Source organism: Argiope bruennichi, chromosome X1, assembly GCF_947563725.1.
Source record: "Argiope bruennichi chromosome X1, qqArgBrue1.1, whole genome shotgun sequence".
NCBI lineage: Eukaryota > Metazoa > Arthropoda > Arachnida > Araneae > Araneidae > Argiope > Argiope bruennichi.
Genome location: NC_079162.1, coordinates 117,382,405 through 117,410,114, shown reverse-complemented (window position 1 = coordinate 117,410,114; position 27,710 = coordinate 117,382,405). Strand labels below are relative to the sequence as shown.

The window sequence follows — 27,710 nt, the reverse complement described above, 5'->3', positions numbered from 1 at the left end:
AACTTAACTTCAACTTCAACTTTAACTGCCCACAAATTTCAAAACATTAGGATACGATCAGAAAATTTGTAAATTTGCTCGATATAGATTGAGTGTATAATTAGCCAAAAATAATGGCTCGAATCCTTCACCGTTTTCTCCCAGCTGCGGAAACGGATATTGAAATTGAAACTGGGAGTGCTGATGAGTTATCTTATACAGCCGCTTCTATGCAAGGCTGGAGGAAGAACCAAGAAGTATGTACAAATTTTTTTAGATAAAGTTAGATTTATAAATGAAAAATATATTTCAATCATTCTAATTCAGAGTTCATTTTGGAGAGATTCCATTACTTGTCTAAATATTTGTATTCCTAGAATTGTTTAATTTCCCCTAAATATATTTTTAAGTGGACTGCAGTGCGCATTACTTGCTGCACAAATTAAATCGATAGACAAAAAAAAAAAAAAAAAAAAAATTCCTCGAAAGAATCATATGATTATCATAATAAATTATGTATCGTTATCTTCAAATTTTATGTGTGGAATTTGAAAGAATCTTAAATTATTTTATGATATTTTTATTATGTGAAAGATGGAATATTTTAAAGAATCGTGATTGTAAATATTCTTGAATTAGTAACGTTATTTCATAGAACTAAGCATAAAATCCTGTATTATTTGTTGGTATTTAATAAAATGACATTCATTCATGTACTTTATGTTTTTCATTTTATTTAATGTTGTAATGTTTTTCATTTTATTTAATGTTTAGTACAAATGCCATTTATTCATGTACTTTATTATGAGGTTTGTTTAGTTTAAGATTTCAATTTCACTTTTTGCCATAATTGGGGATTTGATAATGTATATCTTGTTTCTAATAGTTTGTCCATTTTTTTCTGGGTGTGTTGCATTATGAAAACAGTAATACAAAAGAATTGGATACCAGGTTTCTTTACAAGCACATAAGGCTGGCTAAACATCCACAATCTTGGATGGAGCATTAAACGCCAATTTTGAAAATGGTCGCCGTTATATGGTGGAAAAAAGAAATAACTCGCAAAAAACAGGAACAATATGGCAACTGGACATGATACAAGTAATGCAAAATTATAAAAGAGAATTATATGACAGCATTTGCTGCTAAACATAATATATCATTAATGGTGGCAAAAATTATCAAAGAAATTGTTGGAATCTAGTTATTTCAAAATTAACAAAAAAAAAAAATTAACCCAAAATGTAACAAAAATTAGAAGAATTGCAAAAATGGAGAAAATGCTAAATATAGAAAGAAAGAAAAAAGCCGTAGCCCCATTTCTTCTCTACACAAACTCATCCAGTCATGCAAAATTTTATCATCAATTGGAATTTTGTCCCATATCTATTTGCTGCTTGTCTCTTTCACCCAAATTTTAAGCTTACTCTCAATGCTGTCTCTTTCGCACCAACCTTTTAATATAGTGACCATTTTCTCCTTCACTCATTCGAACACACAATTCAGCTGCACCCTACAAAAGAAAATGCCGTAACAGTATTTTAAGAAAAACACTTAAAGAAAGCAAGGGAAAGCAGAATTACTTGCAGCATTAACTAGGGATCGAAAAGGATAGATACTCTAAATCTAAAGCTGGTAGCTGAGTGAAATAAACGATGAGCAAAAACTCACATTCCTTCAAGGAAAAGTAAAAATTCGAATTTAGAGCATTTTATTGCTTTTCTCTAAAAGCAATGAGTGAAAATTCGGCAATTTATCACTTTTGAGGCATTAGTTTTTCATTTTTAGGGTTATTAGAAAGCACTAAAGATGGTTGCCACATCTGACGACTTATCAGCAGTAAAAAGTTACAACTTGACGTAAATGTCCACCATGTGCCCGATTCTCTTGTATAGCCAAGAAAAGTGTTTGAATTCAAAAACCATTTTTAAACCCTTAAAAGTGCTTAATCTTGTAAAAAGGGTTTTTAAATAGTACTTAATTTTCTACAAAAAAAAAAGCATTCTTCTTTACTTTTTTCTCCAGACATTCAATACAATAAGTTGAAATAAATAAAACTTTACTTATCAGTTGTATCAAGAAAGAAAAACTATTGAAAGAGTCGAATTCAGGACAGAATACAGTAAATTGAATCTCAAATCAGATAGGTTGCCTTTTTTCACAAATAGTTACTCCTGTATACTGAAATATTGGAGTGGCTATCCTGAGAAGGGGGGAAATATGAATTGTACCAGATTTGTTGTGATATGAAAAACACTTGGATTCTTTCAATCTTTAGTCTTTTAGATGATGAAGAATTTATTTTATTTATGCCTGATAAGCATATATATGACCCTTTATGTATTCTAAAGAAGAATAAGCGCCTTTCACATTCCATTAATGGAACATTACCTCCTATTCATGGAATCATCAGAGTAAAGCAAAATGTATTTGTTTCGAATAAGAGATGGATATTTTGAAAATAGTGGCAATTAATTGTCTTTATTCTTATTACAATAAAGCTCTTTAGTATGTTACAAATTTGATGATTTTTCTCATTTATATGTTGTTTTGGAACAATCCCTATAATGATTTGATAAAGGGGTTTTACTATAGTATATTAAATTGTAATTCATTACATTAGTTGACAGCATAAAATCCAGTTTGATGAAATTGAAACTTGAAGACATAAGTTTTCAGTTATTATGGGTTTTTTTTATATATATAATTATTATTCGTTTGTTTATTTTCTCATCCATTTGAAAATTATTATTTGTTGAACCAATTTATCTAAATTTTAGTTTTATAGAAAAAATTACTAAGTCTGATATTAAAAATTTTTTAAAAAAAAACTTTTATTCTTCAGGGTTCAGATTCTATAATTTTTAAACGATTTTTGCTTTTTCTCCTTTTGTAACTCTTATGGAATTTCTTGTTTCCCAGTGAAATTTCTCTGTACATATAAAGGTTTATTCTGGTTGATAGAGCTACAGGCAGCTTAAACCATTGAAGTTAGGAACATGAAATTTGGCATGAAGTTGCTTCTTGGGTATTAGAGGACCATTAAGAACAGCTTTTTCAAAATTTTAATTAGAAGTTTAATTTTTAAAAAATAAAAACTGAATTTTAATGTATTTCCGCTGTAGCATCAAAACGTATTGTTGCATAAAAATTATTTTTACACTGTTTAAAAATTATTTTTACTGTTTTAAAAGTTAAAAACTAGCTTTTCAATTATATCAATTTAGATACAATTTGTAACAAAGATTTTTATTGCAATGCAATTCAAAGCAATATTATTACCTCATTGAATCATGTAATTTTATCACTGTTAACATTGAGATAAAAATTTGCTTACTTTGCTTTATTTAAACTTTAAATTGGTTCGTTAAATAAAATTTTTCATTTGATGAATGTTATTAAATTTTGAGGCAATGTGATATATTCCTCAATCACAATGTTCTCTAAACATACTTTTCAAAAAAGCATTAACTGGTATTTTCATTTTGCTTCTAATTACAGAGCTGGTGTCTTTTTAACTTCATGAATTTGTTTCCATTATTTATGAAAATTAGGAACTGTTAAATCATTTTCATTTCTTCATAAAATATGTAATTACATTTTTTTTTTTTAAAGCTAAAGTAAGAACTTTTTTGTTTATTTTTGCATATTGGTTAAAATAAAAACAAGTTTTTATTAAATTTTCAAAATGCAAAACATTAAAAAAAAAAAAAAAAAAAAAAAAAAAACTACATTTTGTGAGTAAGAAGCAATAAGATAATTTTTTTATACTCTGACAATTTTCGAAAATAACTTTGGCAAAATTTCTGCTGTTTGTTTTGATTTTAAAAATTTTATCTGAAATAACTTAATTAGAATAGGACGTTGTTTTATCATCAATTTCGTAGCAGTTTCGTCAATCTTATGATGGTAGCCATCCTGGAATACTTTAGTTTTTCGCTTTATAAGGCTGAAAATAAAAGGTTCTAGATTGATAAGTATGGTGAATTAGCACAGGAAGAAAATTACACTTTTCATTCCAATTATGTTTAATCTTATTAATCATTGCATATATAAAATTCAAATGCAAAATCTTTGGTCATGCTATACTTCTGTATTAATGCCGACATTTTCAGAATTGATGTATCCATTCAAATTAAGTGGGTATTTGTTAATTTTAAGGAATATGAAAAAAAAAAAAAATCGCAGATTTTTATTGTTAATCTTATAAAAGATTTAATTTATTGATAATGATAGTTTTTCCACTTTTAAGCTTTTCCCAAAAAACGTAAAAAAGACATCATTAGTTTTACAATAGAAGGCATGCAAATACAGAAATAAATATTAAAATTAATTTTCTTTAAAAAATTTCCAATAAAAAACTATGATTTATTATAAAACAGATAACATACTATGCTTTGAAAATAAGCAGGTTTATGTATGCATAAATGTACAGAGGTGCTTAATTTTTTTGGGGAGGGGAGGGCTAAGGTTCTTAAAAAGTGTTTAAAAGTGCTTAATTTTAGCAATAATTTCTGATTGCACACCTTGTATTATTGACTCACTGAAAATAAATTTTGTAAAATTTTAATTAGAAATTTAGTTTAAAAAGGGACATAATCTTGACATGTTTCTGTCAAAGCATAATGTCACTCAAAAATATGTTTGTAATATAGATTGATTAATCAATATAAATCAATTTTTCTGATATTCATTATTACTTAAAAATAATGTCAATGTTCTCAATAAGATCCTGTATCATTTTTAAAATGTGCCATATCATATTAAAATATGTCATTTAAAATAGAAAATTTAACTTTTTTATTTAAATTTTTTTCAGTGCAAATTGATTTTTGAATGCATTAAAATCCATACATTAAAAAGTCGATAGAATAAAATAAAAAGCATAAATTGTATTAAAAGTTTCTTGAAACATTTTTAATACAAGTTAAAATATTAATTGATTATTTTAAATGCATTCTCTAATTTCTGATCCAGTTTTGATATAAATGTAATGAAAAAAAAATTATTGCCCTCTTCTAAAAATTTCTTATGTTATGCTTCTACATTGGTTTCAATATTTTCAGAGATGATATGCCCATCCAAATCAATTTTAGTTTGTTAATTTTAAGAAAGGTTGAAAAAGTCTCAGATTTTTATTATTAATTCATAAAAATTGACTTCATTTTTTTGGCAATGACAATTTGCATGATCTTCATTTTTGGTCAAATCAAAATGGTATCTCTTGTTTCACAATAGTAGATGTTTGTGCTAATTCAGAAATAAATATTAAAAGTATAAAATACATACTTAAAATTATATATATATAATTTTTCAAAAAAAAAAAAAGCTGTGCAGTATTATAAAACAGAAAACATCTTATGCTCTGAAAATATGTGGATCTATGTATCCAGTGTATGTTGTGTGGTACTTAATTTATTTAGCTAATTTGCTTAGTTTTTACTGCAGTTTCTTGCTGCACACCTATTTTTCTTCATTTTTAATTTCCTTGTAAGTGTAATTATAAGTCAAAATAGTTAATGCAATAAAAGGTTTTTTTTTTATTTATTTATTTTAGCTTATTGGAACTTTATTTTGCTTGTGTCAATTATTCTGTATTTGACTTTGACGAGTGTTAAAATATTTTATTGCTGTTTCTTGTAATGAAATGTAGGAAAGTTATTGTTAGCTATCAATGGGAGTTACATTTATTTATATCCTTTTTATGTTACAGGATAGGTACATATGTTTGCCTAATTTTTATGAAAACAGCTGCTACTTTGGAGTGTTTGATGGCCACGGAGGTATATATTTTCTCTTATTATCCATTTAAAACTTGCCTGATTAAATGTATAAGCAATAAGTTCAGCAGCAGTAAAATAAAATGTTTCCATTTTATTATTGTTTTTATATTAAAAACAAAAAAGTTACCATTTCATATGTGATTGATTAATAATATTTTATACCCATTTGAAGTCTGCTTAAATATATTTTAATTCAAGTCATATGTAATTACAACAGTAATCATTCTGATCGAAAATCCATTTTAATCGAATTAACTTTTTTTATTTTCTTATTAATAATTTTATTTATTTTACTTTTTCTAAAAACTTCCAAATATCACATTAGTTTCTTTTTATTCATTTTTAATAAATATTTTTGTCAGTATTACTGTGTGTGCCTACGATTATGGCTACCGGTAATTTTCATTGTATCCAAAAAAAAATATTTATTTTTCACATTGTTTTTTATGATTTTCTCATCTATTTCTATATGTTGATAGAGAAATAGATGCCATTGCCAAGATGGAATTTGTGTATTTCACATAAACGGAAATCAGTGGAGAGGTAGGGGAGGAAAACATCTGTTTATATGTTTCGTGCGCCATCTGAATGTGCATTTGTACGTGTGTTATTTATTTTCCCTTCAACGGATGCAGGTGTAACTAACTTCAATTCATTTTGAATGATTTCAGTGCTCTGACCTGAATATTATGTGATTTGTGTCGCATGGAAGTATTGGTAGAAAATATCTTACGAATGAAGAGATGCTGAAAAGCTTTTGTAAATCTTTGTGATGATAATTCGATTCAGAAATCGAACCTGATGAATTTCATACCGAAAGTACCTTCAATTTATCCGATGAAGATTGGATTCTTAATACTGCAACAAATGAATACGAGTCATCTTGTACGGAGTCTGTTCATGAAACAACAAATGAAAATAAAAATTTAGATCAAGAAAATATTTCATTTCCAGCTGCTAGTATAGTTTCTAGAAGTGAAATCAGTAGTGATATCCAAGTTAGAAAAAGTAATCTAGGGCGACCAAACAAATTTGAGGACGAAGAAAACATATACAATGTGCGGAAAATGAAAGAGATGAAGAAATAACAAACGATAGTAGTTTAGAAAATAGGAAATATTTTGTTGACTTCCCCAACAAAACATCTTACGAGAAGTAGATGGACCAGCTTCGTATGCAAAGAGAAAAACAACTGATTACAACACAAATAGTGCATGGAAATTATTTATCAGTGAAAAAATATTGCATCACATTCAACAGTGCATCTGAAGAAGAAGCCCGTAAGAAATCCCAACATCCAAATTGGTGTTTGCTGTTCATGGGAGAGACGCTTTCGTTTCACTGTTATATGTTTTTGGAGCTCTGGATACAAAAGGACTATCCATTTTGAGCTTATGGTTAGAATCCTGGGCACCGAAATTTTCCACCGAGACAAGGGCTAAGGACAGATTTCTTGAAATTATGAAGTATTTGTACTTTGATATTAAGTCAGCTAGATTGCAAACAGATCCATTTGCCCTTGTTTCAGATGTTTGAAATATACTGATAGAAACGCGAATTCCAGGAGATCGGGAAAAGTCAGTGAATTTTATTATAAAACTGGAAAAAATTTTATGGGCCGGTAATGTTTATCGAACATGAAAATTTGCTGTTTTTTCATAAGTAGAATGAAACATCGTTGGCAACTAATGAAAATCAAACGTTTACCGATAGTCAAAAGCAGAGACTATGAAGAGATAGATCAGACACCTTATCTAATTTATTGCATATATGTATAAATGTATAATATTTTCGCCGAAATTTTTTGTTTACTTTTTTTCAGAGGGCCAAGTTATCGGCATAATTGGAGAAAATGGCTTTGCGTACTATGGGAAAGGCAGCCTAACTAACGCCCAGCTCCAGTTTACTGTTATGATTTTAATTATTTAATGGATCTCTTTTACTTAAAAAGATATATATGGAGCTATCCCCCCCCCCTATTTTCCCTTCGAATGTCAAATCGATCATATCACGTGTTACGAGAGCGAAAGTGTGGATTTTGGGTATTAATATTCAAAACTACTTACAAAATATTGATCCATTATTATAGTTCCAAAATAATTTATTTTAATTAAGTATTTTGCAATAATTATTTTTTTCCATCTTCTCGGAGATAGTTTTGGTGAATGAACATCGGACATTGCTATTATTTCTGTCAAATCATTTTTTTTTTTTTTTTTTTTTTTTTTTTTTTTAAGTATTATGAACACGGATAACTAAATTCTTCGTATGACTGGATGTCATGGAAGACATAAAATGGATGTTACTGCTAATAGTTTCTTTTGACATTTTTTTTTTTTTTAAATTTCGTGTTCGTTTAAAATTCCCCACACATTCAACAAAAGGCTTTATAGCTTGAAAATAATATTAAACAATAGAAATTAATTTATTTGTTGCATTAAAGGTACACATGCCTCTTGTAATTTTTTCAAGATTTTTATTAAAAATAGGAGGGCAGCATTTTTCTTATACGTTTTGATGTCTAGGAAGCTGTTTGCGTAAAAATTTACAAAATTCATTCATGCTATCTTTTTTTTAAATTTATACCTCTAAAACATTTTTCTTTTTATGCAATTAAGAAAAAAATTGATAAGGACCAATTTTTCACTATTTTCTTTATTTTACACGCTAAGCATTGAGTGAGCATGCAAACATTTTTTTATTATTATTATTATTATTATAATTGGTAAGTTAAAAGTCAATGCAGTTTTGATTTCATTGAAGAATTTTTCTTATTTTGAAGCAGAGAATTCGTTTTGTGTTTGTAAATGATTTTTTTTTTCTGTTAGTAAAATTATTGTTCAGTTCTGATTGGTGCGTTGGTAAACTATATGGATAAGAAAGACCCCACTGAAAAGAAACAGATCATTTCATGCTTAAGTACTCCGCCTATGTGCATTTAATTTTGTATTGCATTTTTTTCTTGTGTAAATTGGACAAACAGTTCTCGAGATATGACTGGTTGACCAAAAATCGCTCTAGATGAGCATGTATCCACTAGTGTTGGTTAATATATTTGCAAAAAAAGAGAAGGTAATTGAGTTTATTGCAATGGAGGCTTATGTAATTGAAGATTATCTGAAATTCATTAAGTAATTTTTTTTCTGGGACTTAAATTTTATTTTATATTGATTTTAGTTAAAAGAGTAAAACAATTTTTCAAATAAAGTTAAGATCATATTGCGCAATAATTAAAGAGAATAAAATAAAGCGATATCTTTCTGCAGATATTAGAAATGTCCGAAAACTTTCAGGGAAATTTCTTTAAAAAAAACTGGAAATGCCAGGGAAATTCAAACAGCAGAAGTGCTAGCCACTCTGAATTTTTTTAATAAGCTTATTTCACAGCAAAAGCTGTTGTGAGACAATTTATGAAATGTTGACAAATTTAATGACAACTAAAATAATTTTTGATTTTTCAAACTTTTTTATATTTTCTGTGTACATATATTTCAAAAATTTAAATATAAATGGCATAGTTTTTTTTTTATTAAATTGGCTCTTTTATATGTTTAATTATCCTTTGTTTACAGATATTTACTTATTAAACAAATAAACTGCATATTTATAAGCTTTAAATTGGCATAATATTGGAAAAAATTGAGATTTTTCTCTTAATGAGGATAAGCTGCTAAAATGACTGTCGATTGTATTTATAAGTATACGGAAATGTTTGTGTTAAATGCTTAAATAATTATTTCAATGCGGTATTTTTTGCTGAATACGTGATCTTTAAAATTAGTAGTTGTAGAATATATCATATTCATTATTTTTGTCTTAAAAATAATTAATCATTAGAATGAAAGTCGTCATAGATAGTTAGTAAACTATTTATCAGTTCATGAGCTATAGAAAATGTATATTTCACTTTTGAATTTAGTTTTATAATACATTTTAATTGATGAAATTTCTTTTATTTTATAATCAGTAAAAGATTATATGTAATTCTATGGCTTAGCATAATTTGCATGCAGAATATTGGTATCCTTTCAACAGAATCTTCTGATAACGCCATCCATGAGTAAATTAGTAATTCTTAAAAGAAAAACGACTGCAACAGTATTATTTCTCATCTTTAGACAATTGTTAATATATATATAAAATTGTTAAAAGAGTTGTTTGTATCATTTTAGGATTTGTGGTAGCAGAATTTCTGAAACGCCGATTGCATGTTGAAATCAAGTATTTTTTAAGAGATGGCCAAGATACAGAAACCGCTCTGCATTCTGGATTTCTTACATGTGATTCAAGTATGAGGACACCTGAAACGATTGACGAATTAAACAGCATTATTGAAGAACACTTTGGTAATATTAATTTTTTCTTTATATATACTATTAGCTATTTTATTTAAAACACAGGATTAAATAATATTTTATATTTGCTTTTGTTATGTATTGTTTTATATATCATGCAAAGTTTAATAATTTTAAAATAGTTTACTTGTTTGTCATAAAACCTTTTGAAAAGTATTGATTTATTAAGTGATTTTTTAAATGTAATGTTCTTGTGGTGTTTTAATTGTTGATTTTTATGCATAAATTTTCTCGTTTGTATGATTCGAGTTTTGCTATTACTGAAATTTGATGAGTTTACACTTTAATATTAAAAGAAACAACTTTAAAATGTGCATAAAATAAATATGAGGCATACATACAGGTTTCTCTTAATTTATGAAGAATAATCACACAAAGATGTTAATTGCTTTATTATAAATTAATTTAAGTTCCTTTTTATTTATTCATTTGCTATAATTGATGTAATTTGTTGTTTCTTAAACTATAGGTACTGATAGAGGAAAAACTAAAAAAAAAAAAAAAAAAAACCTTGAGATCTTGTAAACACTGATGCCAAATTCTTTTTTTTTAAACTAAATATAATGTGAAATGCTATCTAGATTGTAAATATAACATAAAAATTTTAAGCTTTGCTTTAATATACTATAATTCCTTTTCCTTTACAGTTTATGCCCATTTAACGGATTTCAATCTCTTACATAATCACTTGAGGTCACAAAAAATTTTTATTCATTGATAGGTTGATGGAATTTTTTGAGGTTGTGAATGCAGATTGTTGAATATTCCCTGATATTGCTTTTTTTAAACTTTTATTTGCTTTCTTAAAGTATTTATTTATCATTTAAATCTTAACTTGGCTTTGTTGCTATAAATATAATTGTTCATCATTTTAAATTTCTCTCCATTTCATTTCAAAATACTTTCCTAAAATTAATGCTATAGTTGTTTCAAATAGGTGTATAAATGTTTAAACCAGGTTACATACTTGAATTCTATATCAATCGATGCACTATCAATAGCTCCTGTTGCTTACCCATTAAAAAAAATAGTGAATAAGATACAGGCTTGAATATATTTTTAAAAAATCACTTTTTTTTTTCATGTTACTTTTTTGGAAAAAAAAAAAAAGAAATTTGAAATTGGTTAGAAAGGAAATGAGGAAAAAATAATAAAATTGGTTAATATCTACCACACTTCTTAGTGTAGGGCTTGAAAGTCATAAAATGTGGGGAAAATTTTTTGTGGGACAGTTTTAAAATTTCTCTTTGTCAGCTCATCTTAACATGAACTGTTAAAATTTCAACTTCTTAAGAATAATAAAATTTATTTTATCACAATCAGTCTATAACTACCAATGAATGTCTCCCAAAGTTAGCAAAAAATATGTGAAATTACTTCAATAATTCAATTTGTAATTTTAATAATTACTATAATCTTCATCCATAATCTTGTCTATGAACTGCAGTTGTCCAATGTAGATGCATAGAAAACTGTTACTTAAGATTAAAGAGCTGTCAACTTTTTGTTTGTTTATGGTAACACATTATGAAACTAACCATAAATTAAGAACTAGAATATTGTCTATTAACAAAAAGGGAATGACATGAATACAGAAAATGAAAAACCCTGAAGAAAACTTTTTAGCTATTAAAACATCTTTATGTTGTTGTTTTTTTTAAAAAAAATGTTGGGCATTTTACCAATGGTGTAGAGAGAATAAACAGCACAATGTAATTTTTTCACTTCAAAACACCATTGGTAGTTTATGCAAGAGTAAATGGTGTACAGGGCATGACATTACACTTTCACCCTCTCATATTTGAAAGAAATGGAATAAGCACACCACTGCCTTATCTCCATGCACCCCCTAAGAGTGATCTCTAGGTTATTTAAAACCCATCTGCTCCCCATTCGCTACACCACACCATTTTACTCTTTCTTCTCACCAAATGATACTTAGTTTCTAAGTTTAAGGGTGAACTTGATCATTACAGATCTAAAGCCTTATATTGACAAAAACATACTTAATTATCAAAAGTTAATATTTCATTTGGCTCATTACATGATTACTTGCTCATTACAGACCTTATATTGACAAAAACATGCTCAGTTATCAAAAGTCAATATTTCATTTGGCATAAAATCAACAAAATGTATGGAAGAATTGCTTATCCATAGTCCTGCCAAATTTGCTCATTTTAATAATTAACTATTAATTAACTATTACAACTATTGCAATCAAAACACTTAATGGCATTAAAATGAAAAATAATTCGAATTTTAAATCGCCTATTCCACAGTTGTTAAATATCAAACTAGGAAATAAGTCAGAGTCTGTTTTAATGAATTTATGCACATGTTAAAAGTCATTGAAACAACTTGTTACCTTTCAGAAAACTTGGTAACAATTACCGACCCTGTGAACGAATATAATGCTTTTTTTTCTACTCAAGACAGAAAATATGAAATTAATAATGGCTACAGAAAGTACTTCAGAGAACTAGGCATTAGACAAATTTAAAGGTTAAATGTCAACTGAAAAGATAAAAACAATAGAAAATTTTAGGTCAAAACTATCTGGAATATAATGTTAAATCCATTCGTTTTTGTTTTAAAAAACACTTTTGCTGATTTAAAATGGTTTAATATATAATTTCTAACTTGTAGCTCCATTTATGTTTTCATGTCCTGATTTTTCTTCCTCATGAAAAAGTTGCTGCCAAATTATTAAAAAAAAAAAAGAAAGAAAAAAAAACTTTTGTTTAGGTGTTGGGAGGCTTTGCTCCATATTTATGCCCAAGGCCTCAAAATCCAAAGGGTAGTTCCCCTATTAGCACAAGATATTGTACTCATCTCTACAAAATTATTCAATATTTCAAATGCTGCACAATATTGTGAAGATGTCAAATCAATATTATTAGATATTTCTGGGAGGGGGTCATAAAAAGATTGCAAGACAGACCAAAAAAACTCTATTGGCCGTTATGTACGAGTTCTCCCATAAATCAATTTCCAAATGTCTTTTGATGAGAGAAAAAAAAAGGGATTAAATAACATTTGAACAAGTGCCAAAACGAAATTTTAAACACATGAAAATGTTTTAAAGGTTTAAACATTTTTTCACACACACATATATTGTACTTTCGATATTTTTACATTTAGTTCTTTGCTAACAAATGATTCTTGGTCTGGAGTTTAGTTTTACTGTGTATTACCATAAAAAAAAGAAGATAAATGAAGCTGATAACTTATTTATGTTTAAATAATCTGTTGCTCTGCATGTATGTTTAACGATTGAACTTCAACAAAATGATGGGTGGGGGAGGGATTATGGTAATGATCAGATACTAAAACGTGTATAATGAAGCTTTTTTTTTTTTTTTTAACGTTAAAGGAAATATCCAAGTGGAAGTCTCAGACTGATTTTGATAAGGTACATTTTATTATTCTTAATGAGTTCTTAACAATCAATGCTATATTAAGCATACAGAAATTTTGAAATTTTTCTATGATTTTTAAGCTTTATATAGGGGCAAAAGACACCAATTAATTTTTCTCCTCCATCAATTTCTTACCAATTCATATCCTTTCCACTATACTATAATGACAAAAAAAAAAGGTTTTTTTTTTTTTTTTTTTTTTTTTTTTTAAGGCATATCCTAATGTCCACTTTTAGTGCATTTAGGATGAGCTAATGAAGATCTTGTTACTCTTTATCTATAAAAAATATTAATTTAACAATCATTATTTTATTTTATTTTGAATATAAATATTGTAAAGCTTAAAATAATGTAAATTTCTCCTAAGTCTATTGAAGTATTAAGTATATGACCATTTTTCTTGTAGTTGATTAACACATTCATGTTGTGAGAGTACAGGAGTATTCTTTATTTCCTTTCTTGAAAACAGGACATTTTTACCTTATAAATGATATAGCAAGTGTCTTGAGATACTCTTAGTTAGGTTTAAAAAAAAAATGTGTTTTCAAAAATTGGTTCATGTGAAAAGTTCTTGAGAATAAACTAGTTATTGTCATATAAATATGTCCATTGCAGCAAATGTGTTAAAAGAAATTTTTTATACAGAAAAAAGTTTAACCTTTTATAAGTTATTTTACAAAACCTAGCCAATTTTTGTTCCCCTTAAATAAAATTTAGAGAAATGTTTTCTGTTTTAGTATCCAATTTTTTAATGTCCCCTTTTCTCTCTCTCTCTCTTCATTAACAGGTTCTTCTTCTGATGATGATGATGACGAAGATTCATCGTAAGTTATAAAATATTATCTTTTAAAGGCATTTAATTTACTCTTTCCTATTTTCACCCCATTTAAAAAGTAATTTTACATTTTAACAAATGGTCTTTTGTATGCATTATGTAATTCATTGAATAATGAATGAATGAATTTTCATTGTTTTGTTTTGTAACCTATACAGATTTTTTAAAAACGTATTTTGCTTGTCAATAAACCTAGAATTAGTGTTTTAATCTTTTTTCAAATCGGCAAAATATTTTCAATTTACTGGTCAATATATTTTTATGAATAGAGTATTAGATATTTTCCCTAATATTATGCATTTAGTCAGAATATAGAAAAATAGAATTTCTCTTGTAATTATTATGCCAGTCTGTCAGACATTTCGAACTGTTAAATGTTGTCTGTGTAATGCATTTTTGCTTGAATATTATATTGTTTGACATTAACAATAAATTACTAATGTATTTTGCTATTCCTTTTATAATTTTTTAATACAAAATAAAATAATTTGCTTATTATTCCTAAACTGAAAGCATCTTTGCAAAGTTATAAAACGTTTTATTCACTATTTAATTACATTCGACTTCAATGCAATAGTTTTTCATTTAAAACTGTTTTCATGATAAATAATCATGTAATACATTTGCTTAATCTCTCACAATTTAGGAGTTCCGACAGTGACGAAGAAATACGACAGGTATGTTACTTATTGTATTTTTGATAGTGCAGTAATTAATTATATTTAATTTCATTTTTGACATGGAAGTAATCAAAAAGCATTAACTGTTTTTTGAACAAGTTCTTTTTTTATTATTATTATGGCGCTTACGATTGATAATACATTGTCGTAGTGCCCAAATCCTGTAGGATGTCTGTTGACTTGCAAATTTCCATTTTTCTTATAATATATTTTCTTTTCCAATTCCAATCACGATCGGAAGAGTTACATTTTCTGCTTTTAAACTAATCGATAATTCTTTTGGATTTATATAATTGTTTTTAATCGTTCATAATATTTGTTCCTTAATCAAAAATTAATTCCTGATTGATAGAACCTCCTTTGTTTAGTAATCTATCATAACTTTAATTCTTCTTGCATAATCATATTTTCGCAAAATTCTGAATAAATGTTTAAATGGGCTTGTCTTTGGAAGATATTCTAGCAATGATTTTTAGTTATATTTTCAGGTTAATGTTGAATTTCTCATTGTATATTTTGTGTTTTCTGAAATAATTTACTAGTAATCGTATTAGGATATAAGTTTTAAAACTATTAACTTTTAATAATGTCATTTAATTATTATAGAATATTTCAATAACTAGACAGATTGTCAAAGAAATAGACTTAGCACTGTGTTTACAAACTTTTAAATTTATTAATGGGTCAGTATAGCATCGAAAAAGAGATGTATTATATAGGCCATGTATTTTTAATTCATTAGTGAATTAATGTGGTTTTATCTATTGGGTAGTATGCTGTCTTATCATTCTGTTGAGTTTGTTAGATATTGAATATCCCTTAACTGCCCAAAATCTTACATTATTTGCCCCCCACCATGTCATGTGATCCTACTCGGCCCACATTTATTGTAATATCTCTGTCCCTTTTTCAAAGACACAAGTTTGTCTTAGGTGAACGTATATTCAAAGTAAATTTATTGCTTTTTAAACCAGGGACCATAGCAGGTAGTAACAATTTCAGAGACAAGGTATTTTATAAAGTTATATAAATTCGTGCATGTAGTAATGGGTTAATTCTTTACAAATTTTTGAAGGAAGATAATTATATTATTTTTAAGTGGTTAGAAAATGTGGTCTAAGGCGTATTCCTTGGGGAAAACGTGTAGATTCGTTTTGAGCCTTTAACTATAGGTGTAGCTATACACATTTACAAAGCCAAATGCAAAAAATATATTTTTAAAAGTTGATTTTAAAGTATAAAATTACCGGTGTATTCTGTACATCTAATGGCGATCGTCATACAAAATTATAAGTGAAGAAACATTAATCTATTTGCAATCAGAGAAATGCAAGGCAGACTTGCTAAGTTACTTATTGACGACATGCGGGTTTAAAGGATTAGAAGGTTTTTAAATTTGATTCTCAGTAATTCAGTAATAATTTTCAGAGTATTTCTAGATTATTTAATATTCTTTTATAAAATACTTTTAAAAAAATTATAATTTTATGTAGTTCTATAATACTTTTATATTAAATCTATCTATTATATAAAAAATATGTAAGCATTGCGTTTTATTCGCTTTGTGATCTCAAATATCATGAGTTCCCTGACCATGACATTAGATTTATTTTGTCAGTATTGTTTGAAATATTTAATGAAAATTATTATTTCGCCATAGTAAATATTTATATTGCTCGTGACGGTGAAATGGTGATAAAAAAGAAAAAGTAAAGATTTAATTAACAGTAAACATTGTTCAAACATTTAAAACAATGTTCTTTGTTAATTCTACTTTTAGACACGCCGTTTGTGGCAATACTGATAAATAACTTTCCGGTTTGTTTACCTTTTTCGAGTAATGGAGCTTTTTCGTCTCTTGGTTAGCAATCGTCTAAATATCTAAACAATACACGTTTTGACTCTACATTGCTTTTTTTAATTAGTAATAATAAAGAATAAATAAATAAAGAAAAAAAATCGAGAATCTGGCAATTTGAAAAGAAAAGCTGATCCTGAAGCTGCTGAATTGACAGCAAAATGTGAAAAAATGATTCAATATTTAGATATTGAAGATAGAAGCAAAGAATGATCTCATTGAGGGACTTTTAGTTGTGAGGCGGAAGTTGGCCGATCGGAAAATGAATGTTCTCATAATGAAAGATTAAGCTTCCAGCACTGAATGGCCAGTGGAGTTTAAAAACTTGCTGAGTGGAACTCACGAAAATCTTGCGCAGTATCTGATAACATCGGGATTGGCGAGAGAAAACGAGTAGGGGCGAAGCCCCTAAGTTGTAATAGAAAGGTTATTAGCCTTCGTCTACTACCTTCAATTCATTTTGCTGTATTTCTTTCTATATATGGAGTTTTTTTGAAAAATTCCTGATTTTTCATTTTGATAGCTTTATTTTGTATGCTTTGATTTTTAATATAAGAATCTGTGTGGCAAAATTTGCAATTCACAGCTCTCATATTTACTAGAGTTGTTACTAAAATTAAGGCTTTTTGGGAAGATTTTAGATGTGGTGTGGAAGCTGGCAGAGAAGGTGCTAGCTTGGCTTTTATCTGATCAAAGTTTCTAGCCTGACCACAAAATGCTTTGTTACTTCAAAACTGGTTGTAAATGTTATTAAACTAAATCCTGATGGAATTTTGTTTTGACTTGAAGTTTTCATTACACATTGAGAACATGTGGCTTATACATAACTTCTAAGACTTTTGATAAATATTTGGTATCTTAAATAGAGAAATGGCATTGTTTACTTTTTCAAACATGGGTGCCCTTTGATGTATTTATTAACTAAATTAATGAAACCTAAATTCAACAAATAAAGAATTTTAAGTATAAATTTGTCAGAAGCAGTTTTGATATTTAATTTATTAGCTCACCCATCTATTTGAGCTAATCTGTCTCGCCCCTTATTGGTTAACTGATTATTTTACACCCCTGTATGTGATAGTAATTCTAATTATTAGTAGGGAAAATGATGAATAGTATTATAATTTTTTTATTCTGTTGATGGAAGTTACAGCTCTTGTTTGCTAATGACCTGACAAGATGTGAAAGTGCTTTCCTGCTTCTTCAAAATTCTGTTCTGTTTCTGAAATTCATTGTTTTATTATTAGTTTTAGTCAAAAAATTTACTTTGTTTTTGAGATTATAAAACATTTAAAATCAATAAGTAATTGAGAGGAATCAAATTACTCATAACGGGGGAAAAAAGAAAACATTTGTTTCTAAATGCCAATGATAATTATGTCTAATAAATCACAAACCAGCTCTCAACAAATAAATGAAATTTAAATCCTTCTGTGACATAAAATTTCAGCTGCTAGTAACAATATGTTATTCTTAATATTTTATTATTTTTCTTAGTTTTTTATTATTTTTATTGTCTTTATCATTTATATTTTCTTTTATATGGAGAATTTATTTTTTTAATTAACTATGGTTGTTTTTGAATTAAAATCGCGTCTATGTGTTAATACTTTTATTACTATTATTTACACTTTGTCTGAAAATCGGTGATTAAAATTTCTTTTTAAATATTTTGAAATAAAGCTAATTTGGTTTTTCCTGTGTGTTTTTTTAAAAAGCTGTATCATATTTCTACTAGAAAATGTGTTCATCTAGATGGGCTGTTATCCTAATAGCAATATGTTACATATAATAGTCGCAGATTAACCAAGAAAAGTTGTAATTGAAAATCTCATGGACACTCGCTGAGTGCTTAAGAAATAAAGAAATTATTATTTGTAGTACACTTTCGGTATAAATATATATTATCTTTAAATGTTTCCCTTGCTTTATAGTGGGATCTTTATTTATCCATAATGCTCATGGACACTCAGATCAAAAATAGTTACTTAAGTTTGCTTGAAAGAAATGGTGATTCATTAACAGAAGACAATCCGAAATGGAACAGGATTGGAATAAAAAAGAATCGAACTGTAGAATCATTACATAAAAGAAAATTATTCGAATTCAAGAATGATAAAATTCGATTCCGAAGCCGCTGATATCCGTGTTTCCATGGAAATGTAATGCCATATTCAAAAGAAAAAGAATGCCAAGATAATAGGTATAGGCCTTATAATAGGTATATAGGCCAAGATAATAGGTATGCAACATCTAATATTTACTGATTCGGACATAATACGTCAAGACAAGTATTTTGATGTATAACATGTGGGTTCCCGAATATAACGTCATAGTCTAAGGTGTGAAACTTGTATTCTGAAAACTTTGAGAAATAAGAACAAAACCAAGTGAATATCAGGTGGCCATTCTCTACCATTACCTGTTTCGTAATGGACTCCAACTCGATCAGTCTATCGTGAAAACGTTCAGTTAAGAGATCGAAGTTGCGAAAAAGTGTGGTGAGGTCTAGCTAACCAATTGCATAAACCAATAATCGTTTTTCTTGTCTATGCCATGCAAGAATGGGATGACACTGTCATTCAAAAAGTCAAAATAAGCTTCACCGGTGACATTTTCGATTTTTAAAAAAAAAAAAAATTTGACTCAATTATGCCTTCGGCAGATAACGCACACAAACTTCGGCCTAAGCGGGTGCATTGGCCGAACTATTGCATGATGAGTATTTTCAGTGGCCCAGAACCTCCACTTCAGTTTGGTAACATATTCTTGAAGGTGGAAGTGCCCCTCGTCATTGAACCAGGTCTGATTAAATTCAATTTCGCCACATTCGACTTTATTAATCATGATGTTTGCAAAATCAAACCTTCTTAAACCATCGAAATATATCAATGGTTGATTGATTTGAATTTTGTAAGGAGTCAGAGCCACATCCCTCCTCATTATTCAATGCATCGTGCTTTTGGACATGTCGAGTTTTCGTGTCCCCTGTCGTACCGAAGTTGATGGACTTGCTTCTTACTTCTTTCACTTTCTGAACACTAGGTTTCGTTCTTGCCCACATCTCTTTTTTTCCCCGTCGCCAGCACAGTCCAACTTAGTACCGGTTTCCTTAAATCTTTCGTACATTCTTTTGATCGTCGTGCCGTTTATGTTGTGGTGATTGCCGAATTTTTTCACCACACTTTGATATAATTGCAATTCATGATAAGTCAGCACCATGAAAACACGTTCAATCGAATGTTTGTTCATTTCAGAACCACAACGAATGTGCACATTATACAGTAATAATTTTAATAGCCTTATATGCTGCTGCATATTCACTTGCAGATGCGCTTTGCCTCTCATTGGTTGCCACGAATTTGCATAGTCACCTAGGGAAGCTTCCACGCGGTGCAATCGTCGTATGCATCGAAATTTGGAATACAAACTGTCGGATTCGTAATCAACATTCTTCGTATAATTAGACTGATGCTATATTCGGAGACCCCATATGTTGTATATCAAAATACTCGTCTTAACCCTTTAAAGGGCCATTTTTTTCTAGTCATATTATGTTAAAATATTTTTAGGCTTGAAATTAGAATAAAAAAAGGGATTCATTTAGCTTATTAGACAAATTTAATTTGATTAATAATTAAGTACAAATCAAGACGCATCATTTTGTGTAAGATAAAGAACTGAAGCATCTAAGTGTTTGCCTTTCTAAAAAATTGTCAGAACTTATGCTAAGATACGTAATTTCATACAAAGAGTGATAAATTTGGTGGGAAGCATACTTCCCACGACCTTACAAAGGATTCAAGTGTTCTGTCCGAATCTGTAAAAATTAGACGCTCCATACCTTGTGGGACACCCTGTAAATAAAATGTGAAGTTTGCGATCCAATTACTACATAAAGTTCAGAAATACTCACATTAAAACTAATAATTAAAATTGGATTTGAAACAAATGGTGTTCTGCTTTAAAAAAAAAAAAAAATCCAAAAACCAAATATATAGAAAATGCTGAATACAGGGAAAGGAAGAAAGGACTCAGGACTTTTTATATCCGCTTTCAAACTTCTGAATTCTGTTTGGGATAAAATGTAAGCTTACGTAATAAATAATTATTATTACATATAAAAACAAACAAACCAGATGCCAAAAAAATGTATCATGAACATCGGAAGATGACATTTATATAAAGTGATTAGTATTTATGCACAAGTTGAATATCTATCCTGTATGCTTCTGTTGAATATATAAAGCAATAAAAAAATGTGATAGTTCTATCTTCATTTGAATATTTTCTTTTTCAAATTGCCCTTTAAAATAAATTTATATATGACACTCATTAGTAAATCTAAATCTGTCAATTTTAGTCATAAAATATTCCATCGGCATTTTTTTTTAATTAAAAATAGGAGAAGACCTGGTAACTGTATAAAAAGTTAAAATTCGTAACTTTTTCAGAAATACATTTTCTTATTGAAACAACTTAAAATATAATTCTTCTTATCATTTAAAACATTTTTCTCATTGGAACAGTGTCTATTTCCGACAGTTTAGAAATTTGCTATTGGGCTATGGTATGAGCGGACAGCCTGTACAAATTATACAGCGTGTCACATTTAAATTGATAATCATAATTTTTTTTTTTTGGTTTTAAATTAATATAATCAATCTTTCTTGTAACTAATTTGCTGTATATTATGTATAAGTGTGTTTATTTTCCATGTTTTATTGTAAAAAACCATTGATAGTCTGTGAAATATATATAATAAGAAATGTTTGAACGTTTCATATAAACTAAAAGCATGATTTGTGTGCTGTACTTTATAAAATATGTTTTTAGAAATTTGACATTATTTTTTTAGAACAAGTAAGAGAAGACTTCAGTTTTTAATTTTATTTTAGCCTGCCTTTGCCTGTGGTTCAACGGCTACTGTAGCCATCATAGAAAATAACACCATCTATGTCGCCAATGTTGGTGACTCTAGATGTGTGTTATCTCGTGATAGAATAGCTATCGATCTTTCTAAAGATCATCGCCCTGATGATCTGGAAGAAAGAATTCGGATCACCAACGCTGGTGGTACTGTGAGCCAGGATGGACGAATAAACGGTAGTTTAAATTTGTCCCGCGGATTTGGTGAGTAGTGAAGTTGAAAAAAATTGCTTCTTTGCTGTTTGTCTTACCTACTTAACTCTTACTTTTATTTTCTAAAATTCCTTTTTACTAGTTTGTTTTCATACACTTTTAACATGCGAAGAAATATTATTACCTAGAAAGATTTAAGTGTTGTAACTACCTTAAAAAACAAATATATCATAGTTTGGATCAGTGCAATACGTCTTGTCCTTTTGGTAATCAATTATCTAGAGTGAATTACTTGATAAATTTTAGGAGATAGAAATATCTCGTAAAAAACTTTCTTAGTTGAAAATTTCCAACTGATGGAAAATCAAGAATAAAACCGAAAACAGGGATCTAATTACAAGGAGATTAAATTAGATTTTTATTGTACTTTCCTTAATAACTTATTTTAATTATTCTTGTTTTATTTCCATCATTTTTCAAATTTAAATTTTTGTGTTTGTCATAGCTAATAAAATGTTTTGCGGATGTTCCCCCCCCCCCAATTTTGTCAGTTTTAATCTCAGTGAAGAACACTGTGATGAATAATATTAATATTTTTAGATGTGTGAGTCAATTATTTCAGGTTATAACTTCACTTCTTAAGGTGAATATAATACTTTAAAACAATGTACACAGGTAAGTAATTAAAAGGGTGGAGTAATTCATAAGATCTTATTGCATCTTCAAACGTCCTAAATTATTCAAGATTTAGGATACTGTTTAGCATTTTTATTCTTGTTTCTCGCAAAAACTTTGAATTCTGAAAGGCAAATTAGAAAACTGATTTTTAAAAAATTCCATTATATGTATATATATTTTTTTAAAGTTTATATTCAGAGTGACATCAAATTTACTGATTAAGCAACACTGCCTGCTCTTTCTGAGGAATATTTATAAGAATTTTCTTGTATTTCAAAGCCCAAAGAAATATAAGTAATAATTTCTGATTAATCTATGTTTTAAAAATAATTTTCTAATCGCTTGAACTCTGTCTTTACTGTAATTTTAAATTCAGAATTGTGCGTGCTATTATTTTTTCCCACAGAATGTATCAACAAATTCTTTTCAAAAACTATATAAGCTCAGAATATTTTCTCACCTTCGCTCCATCTTTCTCGGCATGCTGTGCTACCCTCGCCATTGCTTGGAGAAAGAAGTCTTGACTATAGATTAAAAAAAAAAAATTAAATATTTCCTTGAAAATATGATGAACAAATATCATTAAAGAACTTCCACGCATGCTCCTTCAAGTCATGTTTTATATAATAATAATAATAAATCGTGACAAAATTTCGATTTAAAATAATTTTTGAAAATTGTGCATCGTTTTTATTTATGTTAAATATGTGTGATAATTATGTTCCAGCTACCAAGTTCATTTTTTAATATCATTCTTATGAAATCTGAATTTATAGCAAATTTTCTATTATGATTTTTGTTAAAATTGGAGTTAAGTCTCAAAAGTTTGTTTATTTTTGTTGTTTTAGGCGATTTCCGCTTCAAAAGCACCTGCGACACAACACAACAGATGCTTAGTGTCGAACCTTTCATAAAATCCATTGCTATAGAAGAAAACGATGAATTTCTCATAATTGCTTCTGATGGAATATGGTGAGTTTTTCCGTTTCTTATTCCGTTCCGTTCTAACTTATTCAAAGGAGCTTTATGTAATGTAATATTAAATAAAAGGAAAAAAGTGCTTCATAATTTTTTCTTACTTTTAAAGTTTTGAAGTTAATAATAAAATAACACATTGTACTGTTGTGTTAAAAAAATAATTGCATGTATTGTTAGCACTTCATTATAAACTTTACATATTTTAAAAGTTTTTAATAATAATATTAACCAATTTCAAAATCTTTCATTAATTACAATATTTTGAGCAGATTATAATTAAAATATTATAGAATAAAAACAGCAATAATTGTGAAATTACGCACAAATTACTTTTATTTTAGTTAAAATAATACCAAACCGCAAAAGCCTTTCTAAATGGCTTTTCTTTTAGCTTTTCTTAATCGCTGAAAGTAACTATACCGAATATAAAACAGATTTATGAATAATAAAACAATACGCCAATCACAGATGCATAAAATATCTTATAAACATAATTGCATGAAATAAAAATTACTATCTCTTTAATAGCATTGAAAAACAATAGCATTTTGAGTGAAAATAATGCCAAGCGACATTTACTTCCATTTCAATTTCAGTAAATGAAACTTTTTTTTTCTGTAAATTGATAATCATTATCCAAGTATTATTTGTATAAGAACCTTCTGAATTACTGTCTACATTTCATTTTTCTCCAGTATTGCATGATTACATCTTCTTGCTACTTGACACTTTCTTCCAGCTGAAAAGTTCTAGAAACATCTATGACAAAAACGAAACTTTTGACATTTGTTGCTACCTAGTAACATTAGAAACAAAAAATATATACATTATTATAATTTTCATTAATACGCGACGGATTGCCGTGCAGGATTTATTTCGTCTATTGGCACTTTTTTGCCCCAACCCTTTCAATTCATGTAGAATCTTATCAATGGTTTTACTTTTTAAAAATGAAGTTGCTTGATAATTTACGGTTATACTCTTTTTGCCATTTAGTGAGAAAACTCGGTTGGTTTTATTACATATACTTTTATCTAACGATGAATTAAAAATTAAAATGTTGAATTTAGATGATAAAGACCACTGTGCACATCATTTTATATTTCTCTTTTTGAAGGCAAAGGGAATCGGAAATAGAACGATCTTGTTAACTGAAACAATTTTCGTGAAATACATTGAAATTGTTACATGTATATTAAAATTTTTGATACGTTTTCAGATAAAAGTCTTCTGTTTGAAATCTGAGAGAATTTGTGTTATAGCATCCCTTTTTTTTTATACATGCGTCACATATAAAAAAAGAATCTTAGCGATGTTTTTCATTACAAACATTTAAGATTTAATGTTTATATTTTACTCTTAATTAGTTCGATATTGTTTATTGGAACGTATTTACTCTCAGAAAACACATTAGATTATTTCTTACTAAGATGCTTAATTTTTTTGTACATTTTAGGAATTCCATGGGGAGCCAAGATGTCGTCGATTTTGTCACCGAGAGATTTCAAGATGAAGAGTGTGATTTGGAGGAAATTTGTAAAAACGTGAGTTTTGATTTTTTTTTTCAAATATTTTTTATCATAAATAAACCGGAACATTTAGAATTATTATCATTAGTATAGTTCAGCAACGGATTGTAAAACCCTCCACGTTTTTGCGCATGCGTTAGGATGGGTTTAATTCTTCAAAATAGGGGTGAAAGGAAAGATGAAAGGAGGAGATGTTTACATTTACTACTATGTAATAGGGAAAATCCAAGGTCAAAGGGAATACCGGAAATGCACTCATCGTTCCGCGTCTCACCCCTTAATGAGATGGAGTCGTCGAAATATGGTCGTCTCAGAATCCGTTGACGAACTATATATATGTTATTATAGTATTAACTTGAATGATAAATTTAACACTTCATATAATTCATTCATATTTTTTTTGCTCGTTACAATTGTTTTGAAAGAAACTGCTGTCATTCAATGAATTGTAATTAATGTACAAAAATAAACGGAAATATTTTTTTTTTTTCAGATCTTTCATCTTAATTTGTCACCCAACCCAATTAAGGAAGGAACAGGCTGTGACAACATGACCGCCATCATTGTCATGTTGAATAATGCAGAAAATTTGTGAATGTACAAATTTTTTCATCTTGTTAGCAAATTTTTTAAAAAATACTGTTTTTGTATTTATCATTAAATTTGTTAAATCATTTTTTTTTGTATTCATCATTTGTAGCATTCATTAAATAAAAATTTATAAATGTAAAATGCTTTTGTGTTTTTTACTTATTCTTCAATTAGCATTTGATAGCTTTTATATGCGTAGAGTTTCATTTCAGCCAGGTGTTTCTTTTAGATTGAGAGAGGCATTAATAGCTTTAATTTTTTTTTTCTTTCTTGTTTTCCTTGTTGAATTGGAACATTTCATTTTGCTTGTTTTATACAAATTGAAGGTGTTCTGCTGGAAGTATCAGTTTTTATCCTCAATTTTAGTCAGATTTTTCATTTCTTTTGGTCATTTGAAATCTAACAAAGCTGGGATTTGCCAGGGTGTATAGTATCTTTTGAAACACCTAAAAACCTTTTATTTTTAATAGTCCATATATAAGGATCTTAAAAATGCTTTTTTTTAACCCAGATGTCTTCTCTCCCCCCCCCCCCCCCTCCACTTCTCATTTTTCCCCTTCTGAAAATTAAAAAAAATATTCCCATAATTGGTCTGTCAAATTATGTGAATGCATTTTCTTTGCGATATTTGATCTCTATCTCTGGTGTATTCCTAATGAATCTGGTTGTCAATGTAAATGGTTTTTCCTCAGTGTAAGGAAATGCTTGTATGGAAAATATATCACTTTCATTGTTGGCGTGAATCTTCTCGTCTTTTTTTTTTTTGTTTAGTCGAAGAAAATAAGTTTATTGTGTGGGATAATTTTATTTCTGATTTGTGTGTAAGTGACGTTGCTTTTCTGCATGTGATTACTTTATACATCTTTTGTTCGTTGCTCATGGTTCCTTTTCTGCATAGGATTAATTTATATATCTTTTGTTTGTTAATTTTCAGCAGTATTATAGTGAATTATTTGTTTCAAATAATTGCTGTGCAAACGTTTTTATAATGTGCCAGAAAAATGTGTATTTAATTCGCTTTTGACTTTCAAAAGTGAATATGCTGAATGGCTTAAGGCTTGTAAAATTGAGTGTAAAGCAGCAAACGTTACTGAAGAATTGAAAATATCTTTTGAGGAACAAAGGCTCAAGAAATTGTTGCAGTGATATAAAAATTTCTTTCTTGAAAAACTATTAAGAAAAGAAATTGCTGTAATTGAATGTAAAGTTAATTCATTTTCTCAACAATAAAAAATAGCCAGAAATTTTACTAACGAAATTTAATTTTTATGAAAAGCTGTTAACGAGAAAACAGAACAATTTAAATAGTTATGATAACAAAATTTCTATAAAGAAACAGAACACTTTATTTACTTACTAAAATTTGAAGATTTTTGTATCATAGATTTGTTTACTTACCTTTCATAGACTACATAGAAGAAATTCTTGGCCTTTTTTTTTTTCCTTTCAAGAGCTTAAAATGTTGATCTAGCGGCGTTGAAACGCGTTTTTCTTAAAATAGTTCAAAGTAATGTTATAATATAATTTTAGAGATACAATAAAAAGGCTTTAATAAGATTTTCCTAAGGTGCTCACGGAAAAAAATGTTTTAAACATTATCTTAATGCTAGCAAAAAAGGTATTCATCAATTACTGGTGATATTATACGTTGATATTTGTATGAAACTTGATAGTTTATTGCAATGGCGTACGCAGAAATTAATTTTGGGTGGTAAAAATATTCTTTTCCAACATTTCACTTTTCCAAATAACGCAACTCGTCAGTCGAGAACTCTGCTGCTTCCATGCGGAATTCTGTTCCATGCTATCTCTGGTTCCATCTAGTGAAATTCTCTTACCGGTGATTCGTTGAGAGCGGAGGGAAGTAAAAGAAGCTAGCATGCTCGCCTCAAAAATGAATGGACAAGCGCGGAGCACTACATCGTGAAAAAAGCAGTTTC

At 28.3% G+C, this 27,710-nt stretch overlaps 1 protein-coding gene across 1 annotated transcript; it reads left to right on the top strand.

Annotated features, from left to right (window-relative positions):
• The first annotated feature begins 38 nt into the window (after positions 1–38).
• LOC129958849 (uncharacterized) lies at positions 39–25,811 on the top strand. Its single transcript, XM_056071571.1, has 9 exons — positions 39–236; positions 5,693–5,762; positions 9,935–10,108; positions 14,327–14,363; positions 15,021–15,051; positions 21,811–22,045; positions 23,521–23,644; positions 25,107–25,194; positions 25,673–25,811. Exons 1-9 carry the CDS (start codon positions 114–116, stop codon positions 25,772–25,774), a joined length of 984 nt encoding a protein of 327 aa, XP_055927546.1. The 5' UTR covers positions 39–113; the 3' UTR covers positions 25,775–25,811.
• Positions 25,812–27,710: the final 1,899 nt, after the last annotated feature.

What these genes read in the sequence shown, in the direction of transcription:
- LOC129958849 (XM_056071571.1), top strand. Translation starts at nt 114, where the DNA reads ATGGCTCGAATCCTTCACCGTTTTCTCCCAGCTGCGGAAACGGATATT. An exon ending in GCTGGAGGAAGAACCAAGAA is followed by an intron (nt 237 to 5,692) that starts GTATGTACAAAT and finishes TTTATGTTACAG; the next exon opens with GATAGGTACATATGTTTGCC. An exon ending in GATGATGACGAAGATTCATC is followed by an intron (nt 14,364 to 15,020) that starts GTAAGTTATAAA and finishes CTCACAATTTAG; the next exon opens with GAGTTCCGACAGTGACGAAG.